General features: G+C 41.2%; 1 protein-coding gene across 12 annotated transcripts in view; it reads right to left on the minus strand.

Annotated features, from left to right (window-relative positions):
- Window positions 1-23,671, minus strand: part of sytl2a (synaptotagmin-like 2a) — an 84,479-nt gene that overhangs the window by 56,491 nt on the left and 4,317 nt on the right. For 3 of the 12 annotated variants that reach the window (XM_068033938.1, XM_068033941.1, XM_068033937.1), the window contains exons 2-4: window positions 12,818-13,663; window positions 7,760-10,591; window positions 454-546 (exon numbers count right to left, since the gene is read on the minus strand). In XM_068033938.1, coding sequence (XP_067890039.1) covers window positions 454-546; window positions 7,760-10,591; window positions 12,818-13,663 — 3,771 coding nt within the window. Of the gene's footprint in view, window positions 1-453; window positions 547-7,759; window positions 10,592-12,565; window positions 12,660-12,817; window positions 13,664-23,671 lie in introns of those variants that run through there. The other 9 variants (XM_068033945.1, XM_068033940.1, XM_068033947.1 and 6 more) reach the window with 9 other exon arrangements.

Here is a 23,671-nt window from a genome sequence, read left to right on the forward strand (position 1 = left end):
CTAAATATAGTAACACTATCTTAATTGTGCCCTGTCTTCTAGCACAACTTTCACTAGGTGTAAGGGTTCACAGAATCATGCTCACTTTAAAAGGGAAACAGTTCGCAGTTGCAAATTAAATTCAATGAGTATATTTTGGGGTAAAATTGCTCCCATTTCCAAGGTTAAAAACTACGAAAAATTTACTATTTTTCAAAAATAAATGGACTTCTGGGAAACAGAAACAGGAAAATTAGCCTGAAATATTGCATAAATTTGATAAGCTAGATACAATTGAGCAAAAACCTATTTAATGGTCTGCATAAAATTTTCAGCTTTATGTGACAAACTAAATGACATTAGTTTACCATGGATGCTATTTATCTGCTTCTGATAAAGTTTGAGAAAGGTAGGATTAATGAACTGAAGGTCCTGAAAGGAAGGATAGGGCAGTTGATTAATGAATGCACTCACTTGAGATGGCATTGATATCTTGCAGACTTTTGTAAGTTTCAGATGTACGTGAGTTTCTCTGCAAAGTGAAAGGAGACATCTCTTCTTCCTCACCTGTTACAAATGGAAACATTTAAAATCTTGACAATTTAAAAATACTACATTTGAAGAGTCAGTTAGTCAGTCCATAAATAAGAATTCAAGATTTTTGTCTCCCTGGGAATTTCTACACTCAAGTGATAAAACATTTGCCATTTTAGACTGCATGGCATTGCTAGGTCAGGTGCACTAGTTAGTTTCTGCAATCTAGAAGGTTTTTTAACTTTACGTGCAATATTGGTTCTCTCAAAATATTCTACTCCTTTGTCACCTAAATGGCAACTACTAGAAGCACAGTCTCAAAAATTAGTGCGATCTGCACATGCAGAGCTTAGAGTCACTTCACTTTCCCCCTAAAATAACACACAAATATTTTCTTTTTTTTTCAGATTCTCTGTTCTCATTGGACCAGCTGAGAGGTTACCTACTCCAATACCTTCAATAGCAGCTGTAAAATCTCTCTGCCTCATATTGCATGGCTGCTACTTAACATTATACCACAACAGCAGCTAAGAGGGAAAATTCAATAGCGTGGTAAATCCAACCAGCATCCCTCCACTTTGGTGTGCCAAAACACCATCTTTATTCAGTTACAGCTTACCCACTGCAGTGACTTTAGACACTAGTTGATGCAGAATAGATGGACTGGATGTTATTAGATCTACTTTACAATAGCACTAGCTTACTCATGATTATGCTCAGCACACAATGAGCTCTCCAAAGTTTACACTGCTACTGTGTACATGTAGGTACATAAGCTCATGTTAGGTGTTATGCATGTACAGTGATCCTTTGAGTTATAGATAAAAGCATAATGCCTGGTACTTCCTTCATGTATAATCTGACTGATCACAATTTGGATCTACCAAATGCTGGGGGTCATTTGAAACACTGGAGACAGATTCACAGTAGTAGGTAAATGCAAGGCAATTTCAATGTATGCCATAATTTCAGGATTCATCAGCTCCAGGTATTAAAACTAGAAGTGACACTATTTCTTCATCTTGGTATGGGAAGGGGCTAAAGAGGAGGTTTTAGAAGTGGTGCAAATGAACTTGTGTTACTTATCACCTTACATACTACTACAGACCTAAAATCAGAATGGAAAAAGAAATAATAGTATCAGGCATTTACTCTGCATCCTACCTGCACTCCACTGGAGTGGGATGCACTTGATGCAGATATGCAGAATGACAGAAGCGAATTAGTTCCATTCTTACCACTGATGATTACAAAAAACTCTCACTTCACTCTGCTAAAAATGTTTCAGCACCAAAAACATCTTTTAAGGTAGCTATTTTTGTTACTTTTATATAAAAAATATGACATGGTATTTTGGTCACAATGCAGATTAGTGTTATACATATTTGCCAGAAAATGGAAGGAAGGCAGTTCATGATTCATCACATGGTGAAACCAGACATTTCACCCACAAGGTTGAGGAGGACAAAGGAGGAAATATTTTAAAAACCTAGAGGAGTAAGTCACCATGGGCCATCTTCTCAACTGACTCATGAGTAGAATTGACAGGTTACTGCCCGCAGGAAAACTGCTCAGAGGCAAAGGAATGCTCAATGATTCAAAGATCTGCAGATTGGGAGGAATTCAATACAATACTTCCTACATTGTGCCAAGTTTATTAGTTTATGCATATTGAATTACAATGCAGGCAATCTGGCTGGCTGTTGAGCAGGAAACCTGTGGAGAAAAATTAAAACATGTCCTGTCATTAAAGTTGACAGGACATGTGGGAAACCCTCACTTCCAGGTTTCCTGTCTATGAATCCTTCTGCATGGTCTCTTCATGCCTTGGAATTATCAGGGCTATTGTTTCTGCATATTTGTTTTAAATTTACCCTACAAGAACAAGTTGTGTCCTCTGTCTCTACTGTTTTGGCAAGTTGAAATAGCTCACTATGGTCAATGTTATCTCGTCCCCCTAGAATCATAAAAATAGCAATTATTTCAACACTTAACCTGCTTTTTTCCGGTGAGAATCTGCCCAAATTACATAATCACTCATAATCCAATCCCTTCAACCCCACCACCATTTTTGTTGCTCTCTTCAGTATCCTTTCAATAGCTCCAATATCCTTTTTGTACTATGGAGACTAGAGCTGCACACAGTATTCTAAGGCCAAATGCATGAACGATTTTATGGGATGGATTTCTTGGTCAGCAGTGAAGCAACGTGACTTGCCGCTGACCTTGAAGAAAGCTGCCCACAAAAATCTAGCAATTTCTGTGAAGCGGATTTCCCCTTTCCCAACGTCAGTTTGAATCTGGCAAAAAGTCAAGGGATCGCCAGCAGCTATGAGGTCATCACACCAAGGAGGGTAAGCAGCCAATCACATTGAGGTATTCGCACAGACAGCAAACCAGTAAGTGAAGCCCACTTAATTTCTTCATTTTTAAGTTTTACAGATACTGAAATAAATGATAGGGACATACACATGAAATTAAGGTAGAAGTTAAGATACCAGAAACAAACTTCACAAAAGAAACTTTAAAAATACGTGGGGCTAAAAATGATTGCAATTCCATGCCTGTTTTTGAAGGCAATAATAATAGGAGGAGGAGGAGGAGGAGGAGGCTGCCATTCAGCCCCTCGAGCCTTGTTCTACCATTCATTAAAAGCATGGCTGATCTGATTGTGGCCTTAACTCCAATTTCCTGCCGGCCCCCCAAAACCCTCGAGTCCCTTATCGATCAAAAATCTGTAACTCAGTCTTGAATATATTCAATGACCCAGCTTCCAGTGCTCTCTGGGGAAGAGAATTCCAAACATTAACGACCCTCAGAAGAAATTCCTGATCATCTCAGTTTTAAAAGGGAGACACCTTAATTTGAAACTGTGACCCCTAGTTCCAGATTCCCCCACGAGGGGAAACATCCTCTTCGCATCTACCCTGTCAAGCCCCTTCAGAATCTTATATGTTTTAACAAGATCACCTCTAATTTTTCTAAACTTCAACCTGCTCAACCTTGCCTCACAAGATAACCCCTTCATCCCAGGAATCAAACTAGTGAACCCAGTAGTTTTCTTGATGTTTCTTGTAGCAGCATGGCTCTCACTGTATGCAACCTGGCCACGTGTGGTTGGATTGCAGAGTGGTGTAGAGCAGATAACCCTCAATTGCCCAGCAGGCAACCTCTGGTTTGATGCTGAAATATTGAGGAAACAGCAGACTGGTGCAGAATGAAAGCCTCATAACTGCTGTCAGGATAGCAGGCATTCACCAGCATATTGTGCTGAGTGTGGTTGCACACCAACTGCACATTCAGCAATGGTAACCTTTGCAGTTGTGGTACATTTCAACATTTAGATGCAGTGCCCACAAAGCCACATGTGTGCTATCAATTGCATGCTGCACCACGGGAAAGCCGACTATCCTCGCCAAGTTATTTGCAAAATCTACCTGTTTCTTTTTTGTCCAGAGAAAGAACACAATGAACTCCATTCTCCTGGCATAAAGAGCATCAGTCACCTCTCTGATGCAGCAGTAGATGGTGAACTGGGAGATGCTAGTGATGTTGCCTGCTCCAGCCTGGAAGGATCCCAACACAAAGAAATTCAGGGTGACTGTCACCTTCACAACCACTGGTAAGAACGGCATTACCATCCTCTGAGACTGCAAGTCTGGTTACAAGAGGTGGCAGAAGTCTGTCAGCACCTCCTTAGCCAGGTGCAGGCGACACACACACACTGCTCCTGGCTTAGGTGGAGATAAGAGGAGTGCTCCTGGAAGGCCCCAGCTGGATGATGTCTCCAGCTGACAGCCCTTTTCCTCCTCCCCCTGTGAGTCACTTGTCCTCTTACTTGTTGCCTCTGCTTTAGCTCCCTGTCATGCTGCAGCCCAAAGGGAATTGCAACTAATGCACCCATGACTGGGAGCAAGTGGTGTGCCCAGTCACAGCTTCTCCATGTGCAACAGCACACCCTGCAGACTTCATCGACTGTAACCAACTCCTCAAAACACCCAGCACTTCCACAAACTCAAACAGAATCCATAGAAAACAATCAGCAACTAACTGGCATGTTATTGACTATCCCTTTAAATAACACTGGTGGGGGATCCTTCCTTCTGCTGAACACATGTGCAGGGTTAAGAAAGGGCATTATCTAGAGCAGTGAGATCTAAAATGACAACACTGGTGTCAAGTCAGCATGTACCATCCTGCCTACTCTGCATACTTCCGACGCATGGTCCCAACACCCGCACCAACACTATGATAGTGTTTGGCACAGGCCTCACCCAAGTGAGTGTGCACAGTGCAGATATCATTTTGGTAGTAAAATGACACCTGTAGCACCAAAACTACAGGTGTAAGGGAGCCTAATTTTGCAGCAGTGGAATTGCCATTCACAAAACGGATGGTCTGCTCAGTGGTTGCCCTGCGGAGCAGGTGGCATTAGTTCTTTCACCTCTGTGCCTCTGTCTGGGGCTCCCATAGAGGGATCAGTAGTCATGTCGTCAATGGATTTCCCTTGTCCCCTTAGAGCCAGCCAGGCACTCTGGGGGATGGAGTGAAGGACTGAGGCAGCCTGGACTGGCAGAGAACAAAGGAGTCATTGTAGCTGCCAGGAAAGTGAGTGCACAGGTAGAGGAAGCTCTTGTTGTGGACTAGTTGGAGTTGAGGGAGTGGAAGCCCTTCCTGTTGATGGATCTCACTGGCTGGTCGCTGGGTGCCTTCACGGCCACATTGGCGCAAGTGATGATGCCCTGCACCTGGGGGAATCCAGCAATGGAGGTGAAACCCAATGCCCTCCATCAGCACAGGCCCATCTGTGTCAAAGTCAGTGTAGTCCCTGCCGTCCTAAAAAGAGCATCCCTGACCTGCCTGGTGGCCTAATGAGATGCCAAATGAAAGATGCTCCCTAGTCCACAACTGATCCCTGGAATGACCTGGTTGCATAGAAGTTCAGAGCACCTGAGACCTTGATAGCTGCAGGTAGATGACTGCCATGGGGTCCGTGAGGCCTCAGGTCATTGTGGATCAGAGCACATAGGACAGAGACCATCTGCCTGGATAGACGCAGGCTCCTCCAGCACTGGCACTCCATTATTTTCAGGTAGTTTTAGTTTTAGAGATACAGCACTGAAACAGGCCCTTCGGCCCACCGAGTCTGTGCCAACCATCAACCACCCATTTATACTAATCCTACACTAATCCCATATTCCTACCACATCCCCACCTGTCCCTACATTTCCCTACCACCTACCTATACTAGGGGCAATTTATAATGGCCAATTTACCTACCAACCTGCAAGTCTTTTGGCATGTGGGAGGAAACCGGAGCACCCGGAGAAAACCCACGCAGACACAGGGAGAACTTGCAAACTCCACACAGGCAGTACCCAGAATTGAACCCGGGTCGCTGGAGCTGTGAGGCTGCGGTGCTAGCCACTGCGCCGCCCCAGGTAGCTGACTCTTGCACTGTATACCCAATGTCCTGGGTACTGCCTTGCTCCCCTTGCAGCCCCCTACTGTGCTCCTCTGGCCTCCAGCTGTCCAGGAGGTTGCAACTGCTGCAGATCATCCTGGCTGCTCTGTCCAACATCAGAGCAGCCAGTTCCCATCAGAACTGCCTCAGGTGGACTTTGTGCATTCACCAGGCCTTCCCCTGTCGACCTCAGCTGCCACAGTAATGCCAGTTGCCTCATGTCCCTCTCTGGTTTCCTGCCACTCACCACTGAGACATTCAACTCTTCCAACTGCACCATTTGCCACACTGAGGCACATCTGAAGCAACTGAGCTTTATTTGTTCCCTCTGCTTTCTTTTAATCAGCCCTTCCCATAGCCCTCATCACCCTCCATGTCTTCACAAACCTGTCTTATTTCCCCCTTGGCATTTTCCCCATTCCCAGCCTTTAAAGTTTTTCCCTGAAACGGACAGTGTTAATGAGCTCAACAGGCAATTAATTGGACACGAGCGCCCAACCTGTTCTCTCCTTGCCGGCTGCACTTTAAAAATACTGTCACATTCCAGCAGCAGCAAGACCTGGTGCCAACCTCTGAGGACGAGCTCACAGCAGTTCCCACCCCCAGCAGGCTTTGAAAATCTGACCCATCATCTCTCAAACAATCCAAGGTACTTCAAAGACAAGTATTTTGGACTGCAGTGTGGTTTTGTAGGAAAACATGGTATCTGCATACTTCATGATTCCACAATAAAAACTCATAGCAACAAGATGAACTTCTTAAAAAAAATTAGTGGTATTGTTTGGAGGGAACAATGTTAGCTACAAAACAGGAAATAATCGGTTCTTTTTATAATAGTGCCATGGGATCTTTAAAGTCTATTTGAAACAGCGGAAAAGGTAACGGTAGCGAGCTCTTTAATTTATCATCTTGTACGAAGACACCTCAAGGCATTGCAATATCACCCAGGTTTTGAACTGAAGTGCCACTCAGATTATTTTATATTTATATTTAGAGATACAGCACTGAAACAGGCCCTTCGGCCCACCAAGTCTGTGCCAGCCATCAACCACCCATTTATACTAATCCTACACTAATCCCATATTCCTACCACATCCCCACCTGTCCCTATATCCCCCTACCACTGACCAATACTAGGGGCAATTTATAATGGGCAATTTACCTATCAACCTGCAAGTCTTTGGGTGTGGGAGGAAATTGGACACGGAGAACTTGCAAACTCCGCACAGGCAGTACCCAGAATTGAACCCTAGTCGCTGGAGTTTGAGGCTGCGGTGCTAACCACTGCGCCGCCCAAGGAGGTCAGGTCTTGGAGTATGCTTGAACCTGAAACCTTCTCATCCAGAGGCAACTGTAGCACTAAGTGAGCAAAATGCACCAATATCCTGGCTGCAACAATTTTAGAAAAAAGTTAACATTTTTTGGAATCACCTTAATTCCTATGATTTGTAGCACAAGTATTTCACACCCATTTAATAGAAGGAACCAGGTGAACCTCTGTAACACCATAGTAAATCAACAAGAAAATGTAATTATTCTGATTCTGGTACCAGGCTAGCATAGGGTTGCACTGAAGTGTTTTTTGAAGTCTAATATTGCCACGCAGAGCAACCGTAGTTAGACCCAGTATCGATATAAAATCAAGAAAGGTGATTGATGGAAATATTTGATCTTGAATATAGTTGATTATAAGTGGATAGAAAATGTAAACCAATCACAAGGAGAAAGAAAGAGAACAGCCCACTATGCCAGTCAAAAAAAAATTTAAACACTGATGCTCACTGAGTGAATTTCTCCAGGTTTCAGCGTGCATGTGGTCATTGCCTTCTGAATAGTTTGAAAGTAAGCTTTTAGGTGAAAAATCTTGATCAGGATTATAAGGTACATCTGACTTGAACATTTCTGTGGATATCTTGGTGGAACTATCACTTTCCTTGAAGGTGCTTGTCCTGGTAATTCCAGATGGAAGATTCAACTCTGATTGAAATTTGTCTTGTAATTCAAAACCTCTCTTATCTTTATCCAAAACTAGTCCTATGTCTTCATCATACTTAGCGTCTTTATCAGTTTTAAGAAGTGATATTTTCTCTTCTTCAAAAGACATGTCAGCTGGCTTCAGGACACCCTGGATCATGCTGTCCAACGATTCAGATTTGTTCATTTTCTTCTGGGGGATGGCACTTTCCTCTATAACTGGGGAATGTCCTGCAAACAAAGTAAGATTTTCTTCATTATTGCTCACTTCATTGGAAAAACTTTGTCTAATCGATGAGTTTTCATCCTGATAAGATATACCAGTTGCTTCTAAATTACTCTTGATTCTGCTGTGTAATCTTTCTGGAATATTTTCCTCTTCATTATTTCTGATTTCATGAGCAGCATTTTGTCCACTTGGTAAATTTCTTAGGCTTGTGTTTTCCAATAAAGGTTGTGAATTGGCCATTTTTGTATCAACTGATTCATCATCACTGACCATGAAGGATTGGTGGTCTGACTGAAAAACTTCATATTTATCCCATTTCTCAACAGGTGAAGATTCATTTTCATCTTGTTCCTGAATTATTTTCTGCTCCTTTAATTTTGGTTGACAAATTGCTCTAACTTGAGCTTCTTCCTCTATTTTGGAGCAGTGTTCCTTGAAATCACTGGAAGTAGGGAAAAGTTCATTTTCATTTGAGGCATTAGTTGCTTTTGTCAATTTTACTTTGATGTCTTTAGGTTCTGTAGGGAGAACCTTGGGGAAATATTTGGTATTTAATCTTTTCTCAGTTTGAGTTTGTCTCTCTTGAAGTATCTGTTGCATTCTTTCTTGGATAGTTGGTCCACTATACCCTTGGGTTTTCATACTTTCATTTTCAGAGAGTCCTTCAGGGGTTTCAAAGTTTGAAGATGGTAAAGTTATAGCTCTCTGGACAAGTATAGGATTCTTAGTCACCAAATGTTTTGCTTCCAGTAACATTTCTGGTTCCGTTTTTGCTGCCATTTTTTTTATCATTAGATATTTGTCATCTGGTGTGCTTGTGAGCACTGATTGAGCATCATTGTAATCCTGCCTTTTAGTTCCCTTGTCCCAAAAGTTTTTTAGGTTTGTGAATTGTGTGTGATTGAGATGAGGATTATCTGGTGTAGTACATGTTCTTTTCTTGATTGAAACTATAGTGAATGGTTTTTCTTTTGCAGGAATTACATTTGTGTCATTCCCCTCTAAGTGGAGATTCATCTCAGTTTTATCTTCTTCATTGTTCAATGTTTGCTCAAAATCTGAGACATTAACATTTCTTTTCAATTGTAAAGTATTGGTGTCTTGTTCATTCTGCTTGGTAAGTGGGCTCTTTGTTTTGCTAAGAGCTATGCTTTCTGTTAAAGATGAATGAACATTGTGGACAGGTGTATGTACATTTTCTTTTGGTCCTTGCCTTTCTTTTTCCAAGGAAGGCTTTTCATATCTTGTAGTTACTTGACCTTTTCCATTTTCGTTTATCTTCGGTTGGTTTATTTCACCATTAGATTGTTCTTTTTTGGTTTTGGTGTGGTCCATGTCTTGCACTACTACATTGTTGAGAAACACAGAATCCAAACTTTCAGTAGTCACTGAATTAGTTCCTTTGTTTTCCAACCTGTAATTAGATGACTTCATATCAATGGTATTTTCCTTCTTGGCTGACTTTCCAAACACTGCATTTGCAAAAAAGGTTGTGTGATTTGGTGAAAAGTTTTGAATAGTGGAAGATACAACCCCTGTTGTATCTTTGGTGCCAGTTGTTGGTAAAGTTTTCAATTCTTCCATATTCAAACTAGTACCTTCTAGTCTTGGTTTAGTCTCCTGTGCACAATTTCTGTTACTATCAATGAGTAAAATGTCAACATCTTCTGAGGTTGATCGAATGTTTTCTGACTCTCCATTTGCATTTTCATCTTCTCCAGCCCTTCCTTTCTTGGAAAAGAAATTTAAAACTGATGGCCTTTGCTGTTCTGACTCTTCATCTTGCTCCAGTTTGATATGCTGCTGTTCATCATTGGAACATTGGACAATGTTCTGAGAAATTGGATAAATAATCTCAAAATCATTTTTTGTTTTATCTTCATTTATTTCCTCCAAAAATATTGGTTCTGAAATTACAGATTTATTATAACTGTTCTCTTTTATTTGAGTTTGAATATTCTGCAACTGGATTTCTTGTTCTTCTTGTCCTTGGATTTCATGGTTTACGTATGGCAGCAGTTGGTCTCTTTTTGTAAACATATCAGTTTTAATATGTGAAAACTCCATATCTGGCTTTGCATCTACTGTTATCACAGCTTTAGGCTTGTTCTCTACTATTGGTTCAGGTGGCGTTTTCATTTCTTCCAACCTTATATTTACCGATGGCATTTCTTCACTTCTGCTAAACCAATCTAACACCTTTGATATGGATTCATCAGCTGCCTTCATGTGTTCTGTAGTATATTTGTCAAGCATTTGGGACTGTGAAGAATGAGCTTCAGGTTTTTGTTCTGTTGATGCAGTCTTGAAGAGCGGCACTGCAAAATTAACAAGCTTACCTTGAAATATTTCTGTGGGCTGCTGATTAGACACCTGAGGAGACTCAAAGTCAGTGTGAGGTATCTGCTTATCTGCAAACGAAATGAATAGGTATGCATTATTTATTCTTCTATGCAAGGCAGGCAACCACAATAAATGGATTTCAAATGGTGACAAATCAAATTACCTTGGAAACTAAAAATTAATGTTGCTATTAGCAAATGAATGCTCAACATGTTCAAACATTCAGCTAGCCATTAAAAGGCACTGACCCATTTACTTTAAATGGGTTAATGCCTTTGGTAAAACAACAAACAGAAGGACAAAAACATATTAAGCCCTCATCTGTTTATATTGCCAACAACCATTATAGGCTACGGTTTTCTAAAACAGTTATTCTAAATAAACAAACCAAACTACATACATATTAAATAATAAGGCAACATATAATGAAAACTAACTTTTTAAATTTAGTATACTTCATATTATTGAACATCTGTTATTCCATTTTAATAAATGACAATACATGCTAAATAATGGACATCTAACATGGCCTGAAACTAACTGGAATACAAGCCTCTCAATGCTGTTGATTCAGATTCTGAGCTGTGCTACTTAAAAGGCACATTTGAGGTTATTGCTGAAGCATATAATAACTACTTCCTTTAAGATATTTAAAAATAAGAAAATATGACAAGTATTCGCCTGAAATAGCATCAAGAAAGTAAAAGATTTCATGTGCTTAAGTATTACCTCAGGTTAACATAAAAGGATTGCCTTTAGATTATCTTCCCAAGTTACACAGAACTTCAAATTATTGTAAGAGATCAAATGCCATAATTCTGTTGATGGCCTGGGAATAATCTACCTCTTGACAGGTGCATTTGTTTAGCAAGTGAGACTAGCCACCAACTACAGTTTGCTATTCGCCAACAGTAGTATGAGGCATGTATGCTGTAATAAGTAACAGGCAAAATTAGAAGTGTTGGAGGAGAAGAATTTATGCTTTTGAGAGGGGCCATCTCGACAAAAAAAAAAACTGTCCAGCAATCCTTTTTTGTTTGGAAGAGGAAAAAAGCCAAAGACGTGTATACCCTTTGTGTCAAGATCATGAGCAAGCAATTTATAGCATCAGAATACCACTCTGGAGATAAAGAGAGACAATGGCTTGGCAACATGATTTTGTAATATCAATACCCTTATAAAAATGAATAATGTTGCCAAATATGAACTTCCAAAACCATATAAAAGTAGCTTGTTTGGAGCATTTTCATCTAAACTTCAATAGACAGATGCTGAGCTGGATGAGAAGGAGCAGAAGGAGAGCTACAGATCCTCATCAGGATCAATTCATTGCCATAACATGATGGCAGCAGTCCTGTAGTCTGCAGCCACATGCATCAGATTTCAGGAAATCTGAAGTCTTTCTAAGCAAAGGAATCAGGTCAGTATTATTGCTGAAAGTTGCTGCTAATGGAACATGGGAAAATCTAAAATGGAGAAATTAATTTTAAAATAAACATGGAAGGGCAAATAAAATGAGGCATGTTCTTAGTACATAAAACAATGCATTTTAAGATGATCCACACATTCATAAAACTCAAAGTTTGCATCTAAGTCAGACTGTTCTGCAGCCTGAGAGAAACTTGAATCTCTGATTTAACTGGATGCAAAACATGGACTCTATATACAAAGTCTGGAATTCAGCTGGACCCTAGCAAGACAAAGGGTTTCTCTCAGATTGAAGGTACATGCAGAATGTACCTCAGTCCTGCTCCCCAAATCAGCACTTATGCTTCCAGATAAGAAATGCAATTTTTGCAGATCTATGATTTATTTTTGTCTGGTCTATCATACAGTTCCCAAAACATTGATCTCTCCAGATCCTACCCTAGTTCTGTTTAAACGTTTGCGAGATATAGATTTTGGTATATTAATCACTAACTTCCCATATCCAACTATCATTATCTTAAAATATGCTTCCCTCATGCTTCAGACAGTCTATGTTCTGAAATGTTGCCATAACAACTGTGGTGATTAGCAAATAAAACAAAGTTATTGCTCACAGTAACAAATGAAGTGGTGAAATGATAAAAGATGTTTATGCCAGTTATCATAATGGAAGAGTTGTTGAGAAAATATTATGGCGTTCTAACCATCCTCAAAGAAACAAGTTGTAACTGCCTTTCCCTAGAATATATGACGTCATGAGATTAAAAGAATGAAATTGAAGTTTGAACAGATAGAAATCAATATGTAACCATACCACCAGTAGATAAGAGAATGATTGCCAATATTTCCTTTGATAGTCATCTTACCAACACTGTAATAGGACAGATTTGATGCAGGATTCAATCTTCTGTTGGCTTCCTTTTCCATTGGTATCTCACCTGTGTCCATTTCATGGACTTGGTTAGTTAGCTTACCAGAACCATAACTTAACAAATGGCTATTTGTTGCATTTGAATTTGTTGCTGGAATGGACTGAAAGTTTGTGTTGGACATAGCATTAACTTCACCTTGGTTCAGGTACAACGGGTCTGTTTGTAAAGCAGATAAATGTTGCAGATCAGAAAGTCCACTGGCCTTAAGTGGATTTTCATTTTCCTCTGCACTGTCTTCAGCTATTTGCTCTAAATAATCAGTGTCTAGAAGAGCATCTTCACCTATTTTGTAAGTTTTGTTTGCACTATAAGGCTCTAGTGTCTGTGGTATCTTTCTTTCATCCACATTTGTTGAGAATCTGACTTGCTTCAATCTTTCAAGATTATTGGATGCAAGCAATTCCTCATTCTTCACAGTTGCATTCAGCTTTGTTGGAATGGTTTGAGGAAAGGCAGGGATTTTGCTTTTCGAGTCCTCAACACTGATGTGTAGAATTTCAGAATCATTGGAGCTTGAACTTGTGCCACATTTCAAAATGCTTTTAGGAGTTGTGGAGTTGCCATTAAAAACATTGCAATTCTTGAGTCCGGGTGCAGTGCTAAGGTGGTGATCACTATGGGTTACAGAGTCTTGCAGTTTGGAAAAAAATGTCCTTGGCTTTGGTACTGGGTGCCTTTCTGAATCATTATTCTCTGCAGGAGATGATTCCTTAGTTTCAAGAAATTCATTTGAAGGAGAATGTAATCTGGAAACATTATCCTTTGGGTGAGATAACTTCTCTGGAAAAAAAATAAGGGTATACAAGGGCAAGGATAAAGACAATTTCAACAACTACAATATAGAAACTAATCAGTAAGTTTCAACTGCCCAAAATGCTATAATTTTGAGTTTGTAACAACTGTATATCAAGGTTAATCGAAACATTTACAAATCTACACTTAAAAAAAAAATTCAACCGCATAAAACATTTTCTACAACCCAGAATTCAGATGGAAAAAGGAATGAATGACAACAATATGAAACTAAATCGATGGCAATGAAGAACAGAATCAAAATTATACAGATAATGTAAATGTTTTAAAAATTTTCTTTACAGCAGTTAAAGAAAAACTATCAATTCTACCAGAGCTGAAGTTTGAAATTATTTCTATCCATAACCTCCAACGGTTAATGTTTGTGTGAAACTCAACAGGAAATTTCAACTGTATTAATATTTGAAAACTGAAAAATTTGGATTTAAAAATTAAGTTGTCTATTTACATTTTCAAAACTTCAGTTACTCAAATGGCCAATAGACATTGATACAAACAGAAATCAATTCAACTGCACACTTTCAAAGAGAAAAGGGTTCAGCTAAATAATACACGGCATTTGTATTAAGTCATGAAAACTAGGAAAAGATAACATTAAGGATATAAAGTGAAAACACTTGGGGGGGGGGGGGGGGAAGTTGGATGCCCCCGAAAAATAGGTGCAGAGAGAGATACGATTAACCCATACCTGTTGATTGAAATTTATTTTTTTATTTATTTATTTTATTTAGGGATACAGCACTGAAACAGACCCTTTGGCCCACCGAGTCTGTGCCAACCATCAACCACCCATTTATACTAACCCTACAGTAATCCCATATTCCTACCACATCCCCACCTTTCCTATATTTCCCTACCACCTACCTATACTAGGGGGCAATTTATAATTGCCAATTTACCCATCAACCTGCAAGTCTTTGGCTGTGGGAAGAAACCAGAGCACCCGGCGAAAACCCACGCAGTCACAGGGAGAACTTGCAAATTCCGCACAGGCAGTACCCAGAATCGAACCCGGGTCCCTGGAGCTGTGAGGCTGCGGTGCTAACCACTGCGCCGCTCAATGTCTCAATTCACCACATCCCTTCATTCACCTACCAGCAATCCCTATCAATCAAGACTCATATCTGACATATGCTTCTCTACACCCTCACTTGGCACTTCTGCAAGCCTCACACCTACATTTCACAGCTTGCACACCCCGTCAGCTTTTCAACCATGCCAACCACATCAGCTAAACAGATTGGACGACACTGACACACGACCATTCTTCCTTCTCACTTGTAGGGCAAGGCGGTGCACAACTAGTGGCAGCAGGTGCTATCTGAAGGGGGACTGACATGCCTGCATGTCCTAACCCCATGGAAGAGACGGTGCTGGCCTTCAGTGGAACAACAGTTGTTAAGCCCATGGCCAGCCGCAAGGCTGAAACCATTGATGATGATATCCTCATAGCTAATCCTTCTCTACCACATTCCACAAATCGCTTCTGACTTACAAACTGCTGATGGTGTAAGAATGCACCTCTTACTTTCCCGCCCTCCTCTCACCACAATCTTATCCTTGTGTCTTTCTCCTTTCAGATGCGCAAGAAACGTAACCTGGCTAAACAGTGGAGGAACAACAAAATGTCAGTGAAGATGACACACAGTTATCCGATTTCACACTCTCAGCCACCAGCTCAGAAACTGACCCTGTGCATAATTCACAGCATAGCACAGAGGCAGCATCTGCAAGTGAAGGACAGGGGGCAAGGATAGCATAGGTGCCAACTTGCCAGAGGGCGAGGTCACACGTGAGTTCTGCTCCACATGGCTTGGATCAGAACTTTGATGCAGCAGGCTAAAGTAAGTTGACAGGTTTGCACTGTGAAATCCTTGGTGCATTGGGATGCCTCTGTTCAATGTCAAGGAGCAGGGAGGAGTCCAGTACTAACTAGGCACATAGCTGCGCACAGCCCATCTTTTCCAGAGTGGAAGTGGTGACTGACTCCATTATCATACTTGTGTAACATCTGAAAGCCAATAGATCAGCTTCAACTATAGCACAAGCAGCAACCACCCAAAGACTGAGTGCTGCATTGGAAGTGCAGACTGTAGTCAAGCAAGGTCAGATTGTTGCCATAATAAAAAGCAAAATACTGCAGATGCTGGAAATCTGAAATAAAAACGAGAAATGCTGGAACCACTCAGCAGGTCTGGCAGCATCTGTGGAAAGAGAAGCAAAGTTAACGTTTCGGGTCAGTGACCCTTCTTCGGAACTAGCAAATATTAGAAATGTTAAAGGTTATAAGCAAGTGAGGAGGGGGTGGGGCAAGAGATAACAAAGGAGAAGGTGTAGATTGGACAAGGCCACATAGCTGACCAAAAGGTCATGGAGCAAAGGCAAACAATATGTTAGTGGTGTGTTGAAAGACAAAACATTAGTACAAATAGGGTGTTAACGGACTGAAGGTTGAACAGTAGCAAGTACAAAACAAGAAAAAAAACAGTGGGTAAGCAAACTGAACAAACTATGAAATGAAATGAAAAAAAAAGTTGTAAAAAGTAACTAAAAATAAAAGTAAAAAGGGGGTCCCGTCATGCTCTGAAATGATTGAACTCAATGTTCAGTCCAGCAGGCTGTTGTGTGCCTAATCGGTAAATGAGATGCTGTTCCTCGGGCTCGTGTTGATGTTCACTGGAACATTGCAGCAATCCCAGGACAGAGATGTGAGCATGACAGCAGGGCGGGTGGGGGGGGGGGGGGGGGGAGATGAGTGTTGAAATGGCAAGCAACCGGAAGCTCAGGGTCCTGCTTGCGGACTGAGCGGAGGTATTCCGCAAAGCGGTCACCCAGTCTGCGTTTTGTCTCCCCAATGTAGAGGAGATCACATTGTGAGCAGCGAATACAGTATACTACATGGAAAGTAGTACAAGTAAATCGCTGCTTCACCTGAAAGGAGTGTTTGGGGCCTGGAATAGTGAGGAGAGAGGAGGTAAATGGGCAGGTATTACACCTTCTGCGATTGCAGGGGAAGGTGCCATGGGACAGAGACGAGGTGGTCGGGGTAATGGAGGAGTGGACCAGGGGACTAGTCCCCCTCCCATGGCACCTTCCCCTGCAATCGCAGAAGGTGTAATACCTGCCCATTTACCTCCTCTCTCCTCACTATTCCAGGCCCCAAACACTCCTTTCAGGTGAAGCAGCGATTTACTTGTACTTCTTTCAATGTAGTATACTGTATTCGCTGCTCACAATGTGGTCTCCTCTACATTGGGGAGACAAAACGCAGACTGGGTGACCGCTTTACGGAACATCTCCGCTCAGTCCGCAAGCAGGACCCTGAGCTTCCGGTTGCTTGCCATTTCAACACTTCCCCCCCTGCTCTCATCACTGTCCTGGGATTGCTACAATGTTCCAGTGAACATCAACGCAAGCTCGAGGAACAGCATCTCATCTACCGATTAGGCACACTACAGCCTGCTGGACTGAACATTGGGTTCAACCATTTCAGAGTATGACGGGCCCCCCTTTTTACTTTTATTTTTAGTTATTTTTTCTTTTTAATATTTTTTACAACTTTTTTTGTTCATATTTATTTCATTTCATCTTAGTTTGTTCAGTTTGCTTACCCACTGTTTTTTTTTCATGTTTTGTACTTGCTGCTGTTCAACCTTCAGTCCGTTAACACCCTATTTGTACTAATGCTTTGTCTTTCAACACACCACTAACATATTGTTTGCCTTTGCTCCATGATCTTTTGGTCAGCTATGTGGCCTTGTCCAATCTACACCACCTCCTTTGTTATCTCTTGCCCCACCCCCTCCTCACTTGCTTATAACCTTTGACATTTCTAATATTTGCTAGTTCCGAAGAAGGGTCACTGACCCGAAACGTTAACTCTGCTTCTCTTTCCACAGATGCTGCCAGACCTGCTGAGTGGTTCCAGCATTTCTCGTTTTTATTTCAGTTTGCTGCCATCTGCGCTGTGGTTGACAGTATACAAAGGAGCTTGCAGGGTATCACAGCAGTAAAGCAATCTGTCCTCCCAATGGATTACTAGACTTGCTGAGGCATTGTCCCTTGCAGTGGCGGTGGCTGCATGGAGCATGAATCTGCTGACCTCTCTCAGGATGACAGTATTTGCTCATCAGCCAGTCAGGCCAGACTGCTGCTGGCCATGCAGAGATGGTGCAGCCTGAAGCCATATTTCTAGGCCCAGATTGCTCGAGGTCATCCTCCAAGGACATCGAGTGTCTTCTCCACTAAAAGTCAACAGTCTTCTACCATCCATGCTACAGTCACTGGGGCAGCAGTGCATAGAAGCGCCAAGACAAATAAAGGCACATTGAAGACTGGCAGTAACAGAGTGCATAAGGGTGATTGTTGAATTTTGTATGCAATATAGCATGATTTCATTGATAAATTTGGTTTGGAATATTTATTTTTTGATGAACTTCATTTTTGCATTTTGGCCTGGACAATGATGTCAGTGACAGACAGAAGGAAAGGAATATGGACGAATTATGACTGGGGAAATTGGGATTGTGGTTACTGATATTGTACTCGAAGTAGTTCTACATGTTCAGCCTGGGTAGAAGGAGGCTGTCTAGGTTACTGTCTCTCTTTCTTTCGTTACTCCACCTCCTCCTTCTAGCAGCTTGTTCTGCTATACGTGGATTTTGCTCACTCTTCCAGTCATGCTGTATTTCAAGGGGAAGGTCTACTAACATCTAATGTCTAGCAACAACTGGTTTGTGGAGAAGCCTTGAAGTCATGTGCAATTTGAAACAACTACTGAATGCAAACATTTGTAGAGGCATACCAATAGCCAGAAGAAAAAGAAAAATCAACTTTTAAGTAGCTGATGATCCATTACAAAAAAAGACCAAAATCAATCACTGGGTGGGAGAAGGGGGGCAGTGGCACACAGGTCATGTTTGGCTACATGAGGTTAAGAGAGGGTGTCAGCTGGAGCGTGGAGCTCTAAAGTGGCAATGCAAGCATTAAAATTGATGTCATGATCTGCCACTCTGCATACTTCCAGCGGACATTAGCTGCACGTGCGCCAACACCTTCATCAATATGGTGTCCAGCGTGATTCATGGCAGAAGTGTGCTTGTGGCATTGAATGCCATTTTGATCTGTAATCAGCATCCATAGTTCCCAAACAGACACTACTAAGCCCAATTCTGCACCTTTCCAACGTAATGTTATTACCGCAGCCTCACAGCTCCAGTAACCCGGGTTCAATTCTGGATACTGTCTGTGTGGAGTTTGCAAGTTCTCCCTGTGTCTGCGTGGGTTTCTTCCGGGTGCTCCAGTTTCCTCCCACATGCCAAAGACTTGCAGGTTGATAGGTAAATTGGCCATTATAAATTGCCCCTAGTATAGGTAGGTGGTCAGGAAATATAGGGACAGGTGGGATGTGGTAGGAATATAGAATTAGTGTAGCATTAGTATAAATGGGTGGCTGATGGTCGGCACAGACTCGGTGGGCCGAAGGGCCTGTTTCAGTGCTGTATCTCTAAATTTAAAAAAATAAAAATAAAATATATACAAAAAGTCAGTTGGGATGGTACAAAGAAAGATGCAATTGAGAAAAAAGAAAATTAAAAGTCAGTAGAATTAAAAAAAAAATGGGAGCAGGGCACAAGACCAATAGCATGCTCAGTTACCAAACAGTTGTAACAGGTGAGGCTTCATTCAGTTTTGATATTAATCTAGATTAGTTATGTGTATAGCAGGCTAAAGAATACAAAGCCACATGCATTGATGTTAGGTAGGTGACAATAATACACAGAAAATTCAGTATTAGTTTAGTACATGGCAGTACTGATCGACTACAGATTTTGTTTGGCACACATATCTACCAGTCAACATCCAAGACTAACAAAGGAATGCATGAGCAATAAGGAAAGAAAGACTTGCATTTATATAGCACCTTTCACAACCTCAGGGTGTCCCAAAGTGCTTTACAGCCAATGAAGTACTCTTGAAGTGCAGTCGCTGTTGTAATGTAGGAAATGCAGCAGCCAATCTGTGCACAGCAAGTTCCCACAAACAGCAAATATGATAATAACCAGATAATCTATTTTTGTGGTGTTGATAGAGGGAGAAATATTGGCCAGGACACCAAGGATAACACTCCTGCTCTTGGGATTTTTTATGTCCACCTCCGAGAGCATATGGGGCGCTGGTTTAACATATCATCTGATAGTACAGAACTCTCAGTACTACACTGGAGTATGAGCCTAGATCTTTGTGCTCAGGTCTCTGGAGTGGACCTTAAAAACTGGCAACCTTTCTGCCTTAGAAGCTAGAATGCTACCAACTGAGCCATGGATGACAGTACAATAGTTCCTAGTTTTGTGTGCTGACCTTAAATAGGGATGGGAAAAACAAATGAGAATACAGATCTCATTTTATTATTGCCTAGCTGCTTTATATTGAAAATATTTACATTTTTAAATGACTGAGGATTTGAACAGCACAGTTAGTGACACAGCACACTGTTTATCCAGCAAAAAGGCAATGGGTCAAAGATAATACCACAAAGGATTCATCAGCAGTATCATAAACATACATCATATGAACCCAAATAGTTCCTGGCCCCAAGAACATTTCCAGTAAAGATAAAAATGCAATATAAAACAAGAGCTCTGGTAGCCTGGAAGGAAGAAGAAAAACAAATTATCCTATGAAGACAAGGCATGATAAAAATGAATGAATTGGAAAACTTAAATATGAATGATGATGCTTGGATCTTCTATATAAAAAAAAACTAATCAGGATAATTTTAATAGTGGAGCAAGGAATAAAATCTTTCGAAAAATCTTAAAATTCAATTAAAGATTCTTCCCAAACATATTTCCTACATATGACTATAAAATTAATCTGCTTGTTACATATAATTAACCAATGTTTAATGATGTTTTTGTCTAAAGGGCAGGAGAGCACCATTTAGAACACTACTGCAACTGCACTTCAAGCCTATGATTGGCTGACAGAAAATATACTTTTTGATCCCCAACTCTGAAGGGTAGACAAGAATTAGCAAATTCTAAGTGCGGCATTCATGTCTGAATGGCAGGAAGCCTTGCAACTGAAACTTGAAGACATCTGGCTCAAATCAGACACAGTGACTACTCCACAAACATGGGTTTATGTTTGCACAGAATCAGTATTCCAAAGTAAATCAACTCCATTAAAAAAGATAGACTTCTTGTTTTTTCTAAAAGCACTGGGTCTTTATCTGCCAGGTACATTTATAAGACGTTATCTTTGTTTAAAAAAAGGCACATTTACTACAGCCATTACTGTTAGGAGTTAAATTGGCGAAGAGAGAGGCAGTCCCAGTAACTTACCAGTGGCAGACTTGGGTGGAGACTAAGCACAGTGACCAAGGAGTTAAAGTGGGGGCAAGAGCCTCCAGCAAAACCCCCAGCAACAAAAGCAACATCTGCAAAATAGCTATAGTGATGTCACAACCATGGAAGTAGCTGGTAGGTGTTTCAAGATAATAGCCTCGAAAGTAAAAGCATGGCAGGGCACCTCAGCCCTGTGGAATGCACATCCTGTGTCATGTGGGAAATCCTCGATGACCACATGTGCAGAAAGTTTAGCCAGCTAGGACAACCTGAGCTCTGACTCTAGGTAACAGAGCTGAAGGGTGGCTGGAATCATTTCGGTGTATCCACGAGGTTGAGAGTTTCATGTATAGTTTGTTTCTAGATGTGACCATCCCGCAGCTTAAGAAAGTGCAGGCAGAAAGAGAATGGGTGACTGCCAGGCAGTGCAGGAGTCCCGGAATGCAACTCACTCTCCAACCAGTATTCAGTTCTTAATGGTGGGAGTGATGGTTCCTCTGGGGAGTGCAGGCAAAACTAAGTCCAGGGCACCATGGGTGGCGTGGAGGGGAAGTGGGTAAAGGAAGAAGAGTGCAAGAGCAATTGTGGTACAGGATTTGGTAGCAAAGGGAACAGACAGGTGCTTCTGGGACTGCAGACATGACTCCCTGGTACCAGGGTCAAGGATGTCATTAAACAGCTACAGGACATTGAGGAGGGAGGGTGAAAAGCTAGAGGTTGTGGTCCATAGCAGCAGCAATGACAAAGGCAGAAAGAGAGATGAGGTCCTGTAGGCCGTGTTCAGGGAGCTAGGAGAGACTGAAAAGCAGGACCTCAAAAAGGTATTGATCTCCAAGTTACTCCTGGTGTCACGTGTAATGAATACATAGCTGGAGAGGGTCAGGAGGTATGGCTTTGGGACTTCTTCTGGGTTTGTGAGGGGGGGGGGGGGGGGGGGGAGGGGGAGGTGGTACCTGTACAAGCAGGATGGATTGCACCTCAACATGGCCGGGACAAATATCCTTGCAGGGGAAATGGGAACCAGACAGTAGATTCAGAAGGGAGAAAAGAAAAGTTGGAAATGAAAGGCAGAAGAAAGCAAGGCTGGAAAATAGACAACCAAGGGAGTTTGGCAGTGCTAAATGGTATATACTTCAATGTAAGAAGTCTAGGGACTAAGGTAGATAAGCTGAGAGCACAGATTGATGCGTGAGAGTATGACATTATAGCTTACTGAGACATGGCTGAATGGAGGGCAGGAATGGCAGCTCAATATTCCTGGTTACAGAGTTTTCAGACATGATAGAGAGGGGGGGGATAAAAAGAGGGGGTGGTCACAATATTGATTAAAGAAACAATTATAGCTGTGAGAGTGAATATATGGAAGAATTATCAAATGAGGGGAAATTTCTTCACTCAAAGGGTTGTGAATCTTTGGAATTCTCTACCCCAAAGGGTTGTGGATGCTCAATCGTTGTGTATATTTAAGGATAAGATATACAGATATTTGGTCTCAGGGAACCAGGGGAACAGGCGGACAAGTGGAGTTGAAGCAGAGGTTCAGCCATGATCACATTGAATGGCAGGGAAGACTCTTATGTTCTTCTGTTCAAAGAAGGTGGTGGGATCTGGGATTCACTACCTGAAAAGGTGACAGAGGAAGAAACGCTCATAACATTTAATAAGTACTTGGATATGCACTTGAAGTGCTGTAACCTACAAGGCTACAGACCATGAGCTGGAAAGTGGGCTTAGGCTGGATGGCTCCTCATCAGCCAGCAGGGATGCAATGCAACGAATGGCCTCCTTCCATGCTGTAAATTTCTATGATTCTATGCTCTCAGTTAAGTAATTCTTAATTAGCTTTGTTGATGCAAAGTGTTCACAAACAGACTCTTTGGAGTATTTAATTGAATTAATAATATGCATTATGAACAGTATTAAAACACAAGAATTTATCAACTATCTATAAACATTCCTTTTTCATGCGCTTGTCTGCTTGGGCAAGATACCAATTCAGAAAGATAATCATCTTAGCCCACTATGCACAGATATTTGAGCTAGAATAATGATAATATAATTTTAAAATGTCTTCAGTTTTTTTTATATAAAAAGCCGATTCCAACTACAAACTGTTTAAAGATCATTAGTTTCGATAAATGAAATCTAAGTATCCTGTAAAATTGAAACAAGAACGAACCTATTGGCAGAAGCATGAATTTGCAGAATAAATCAGTTGTTGCCAAAATGTGTTATTCACCATGAAATAGATTATAAATGTTTGATTTATGAATGCATGATACAATTATGAAAACAAATACAAGTTTGCATTAGTCATGGGTGTTACTGTGATAACAGTACATTCCTGTTTTACCTCTTCAATCTCAACACAAAACAAATTCCAGTACTTTTTCCATGAAGCAGTGACCCTCTAATAGAAACATGGAACAATTGTAACTGATTTGTTGTTTGATGCAAGATACGTATCCAGTAGATTAGTGAAGTGACCATTTGGGTGCAAATTATGAAATGGCTCCTATTATCCTAGGCCCACATGCCGCTTGACATTCTGCTAAATACATATTAATTGATGATATACAATGCAAGGTGTGGGGTATTGGACACGAGCCCTAAATGCAACTTACTT

The sequence above is a fragment of the Heterodontus francisci genome, chromosome 6 (genome assembly GCF_036365525.1).
Source record: "Heterodontus francisci isolate sHetFra1 chromosome 6, sHetFra1.hap1, whole genome shotgun sequence".
Classification (NCBI taxonomy): Eukaryota; Metazoa; Chordata; class Chondrichthyes; order Heterodontiformes; family Heterodontidae; genus Heterodontus; species Heterodontus francisci.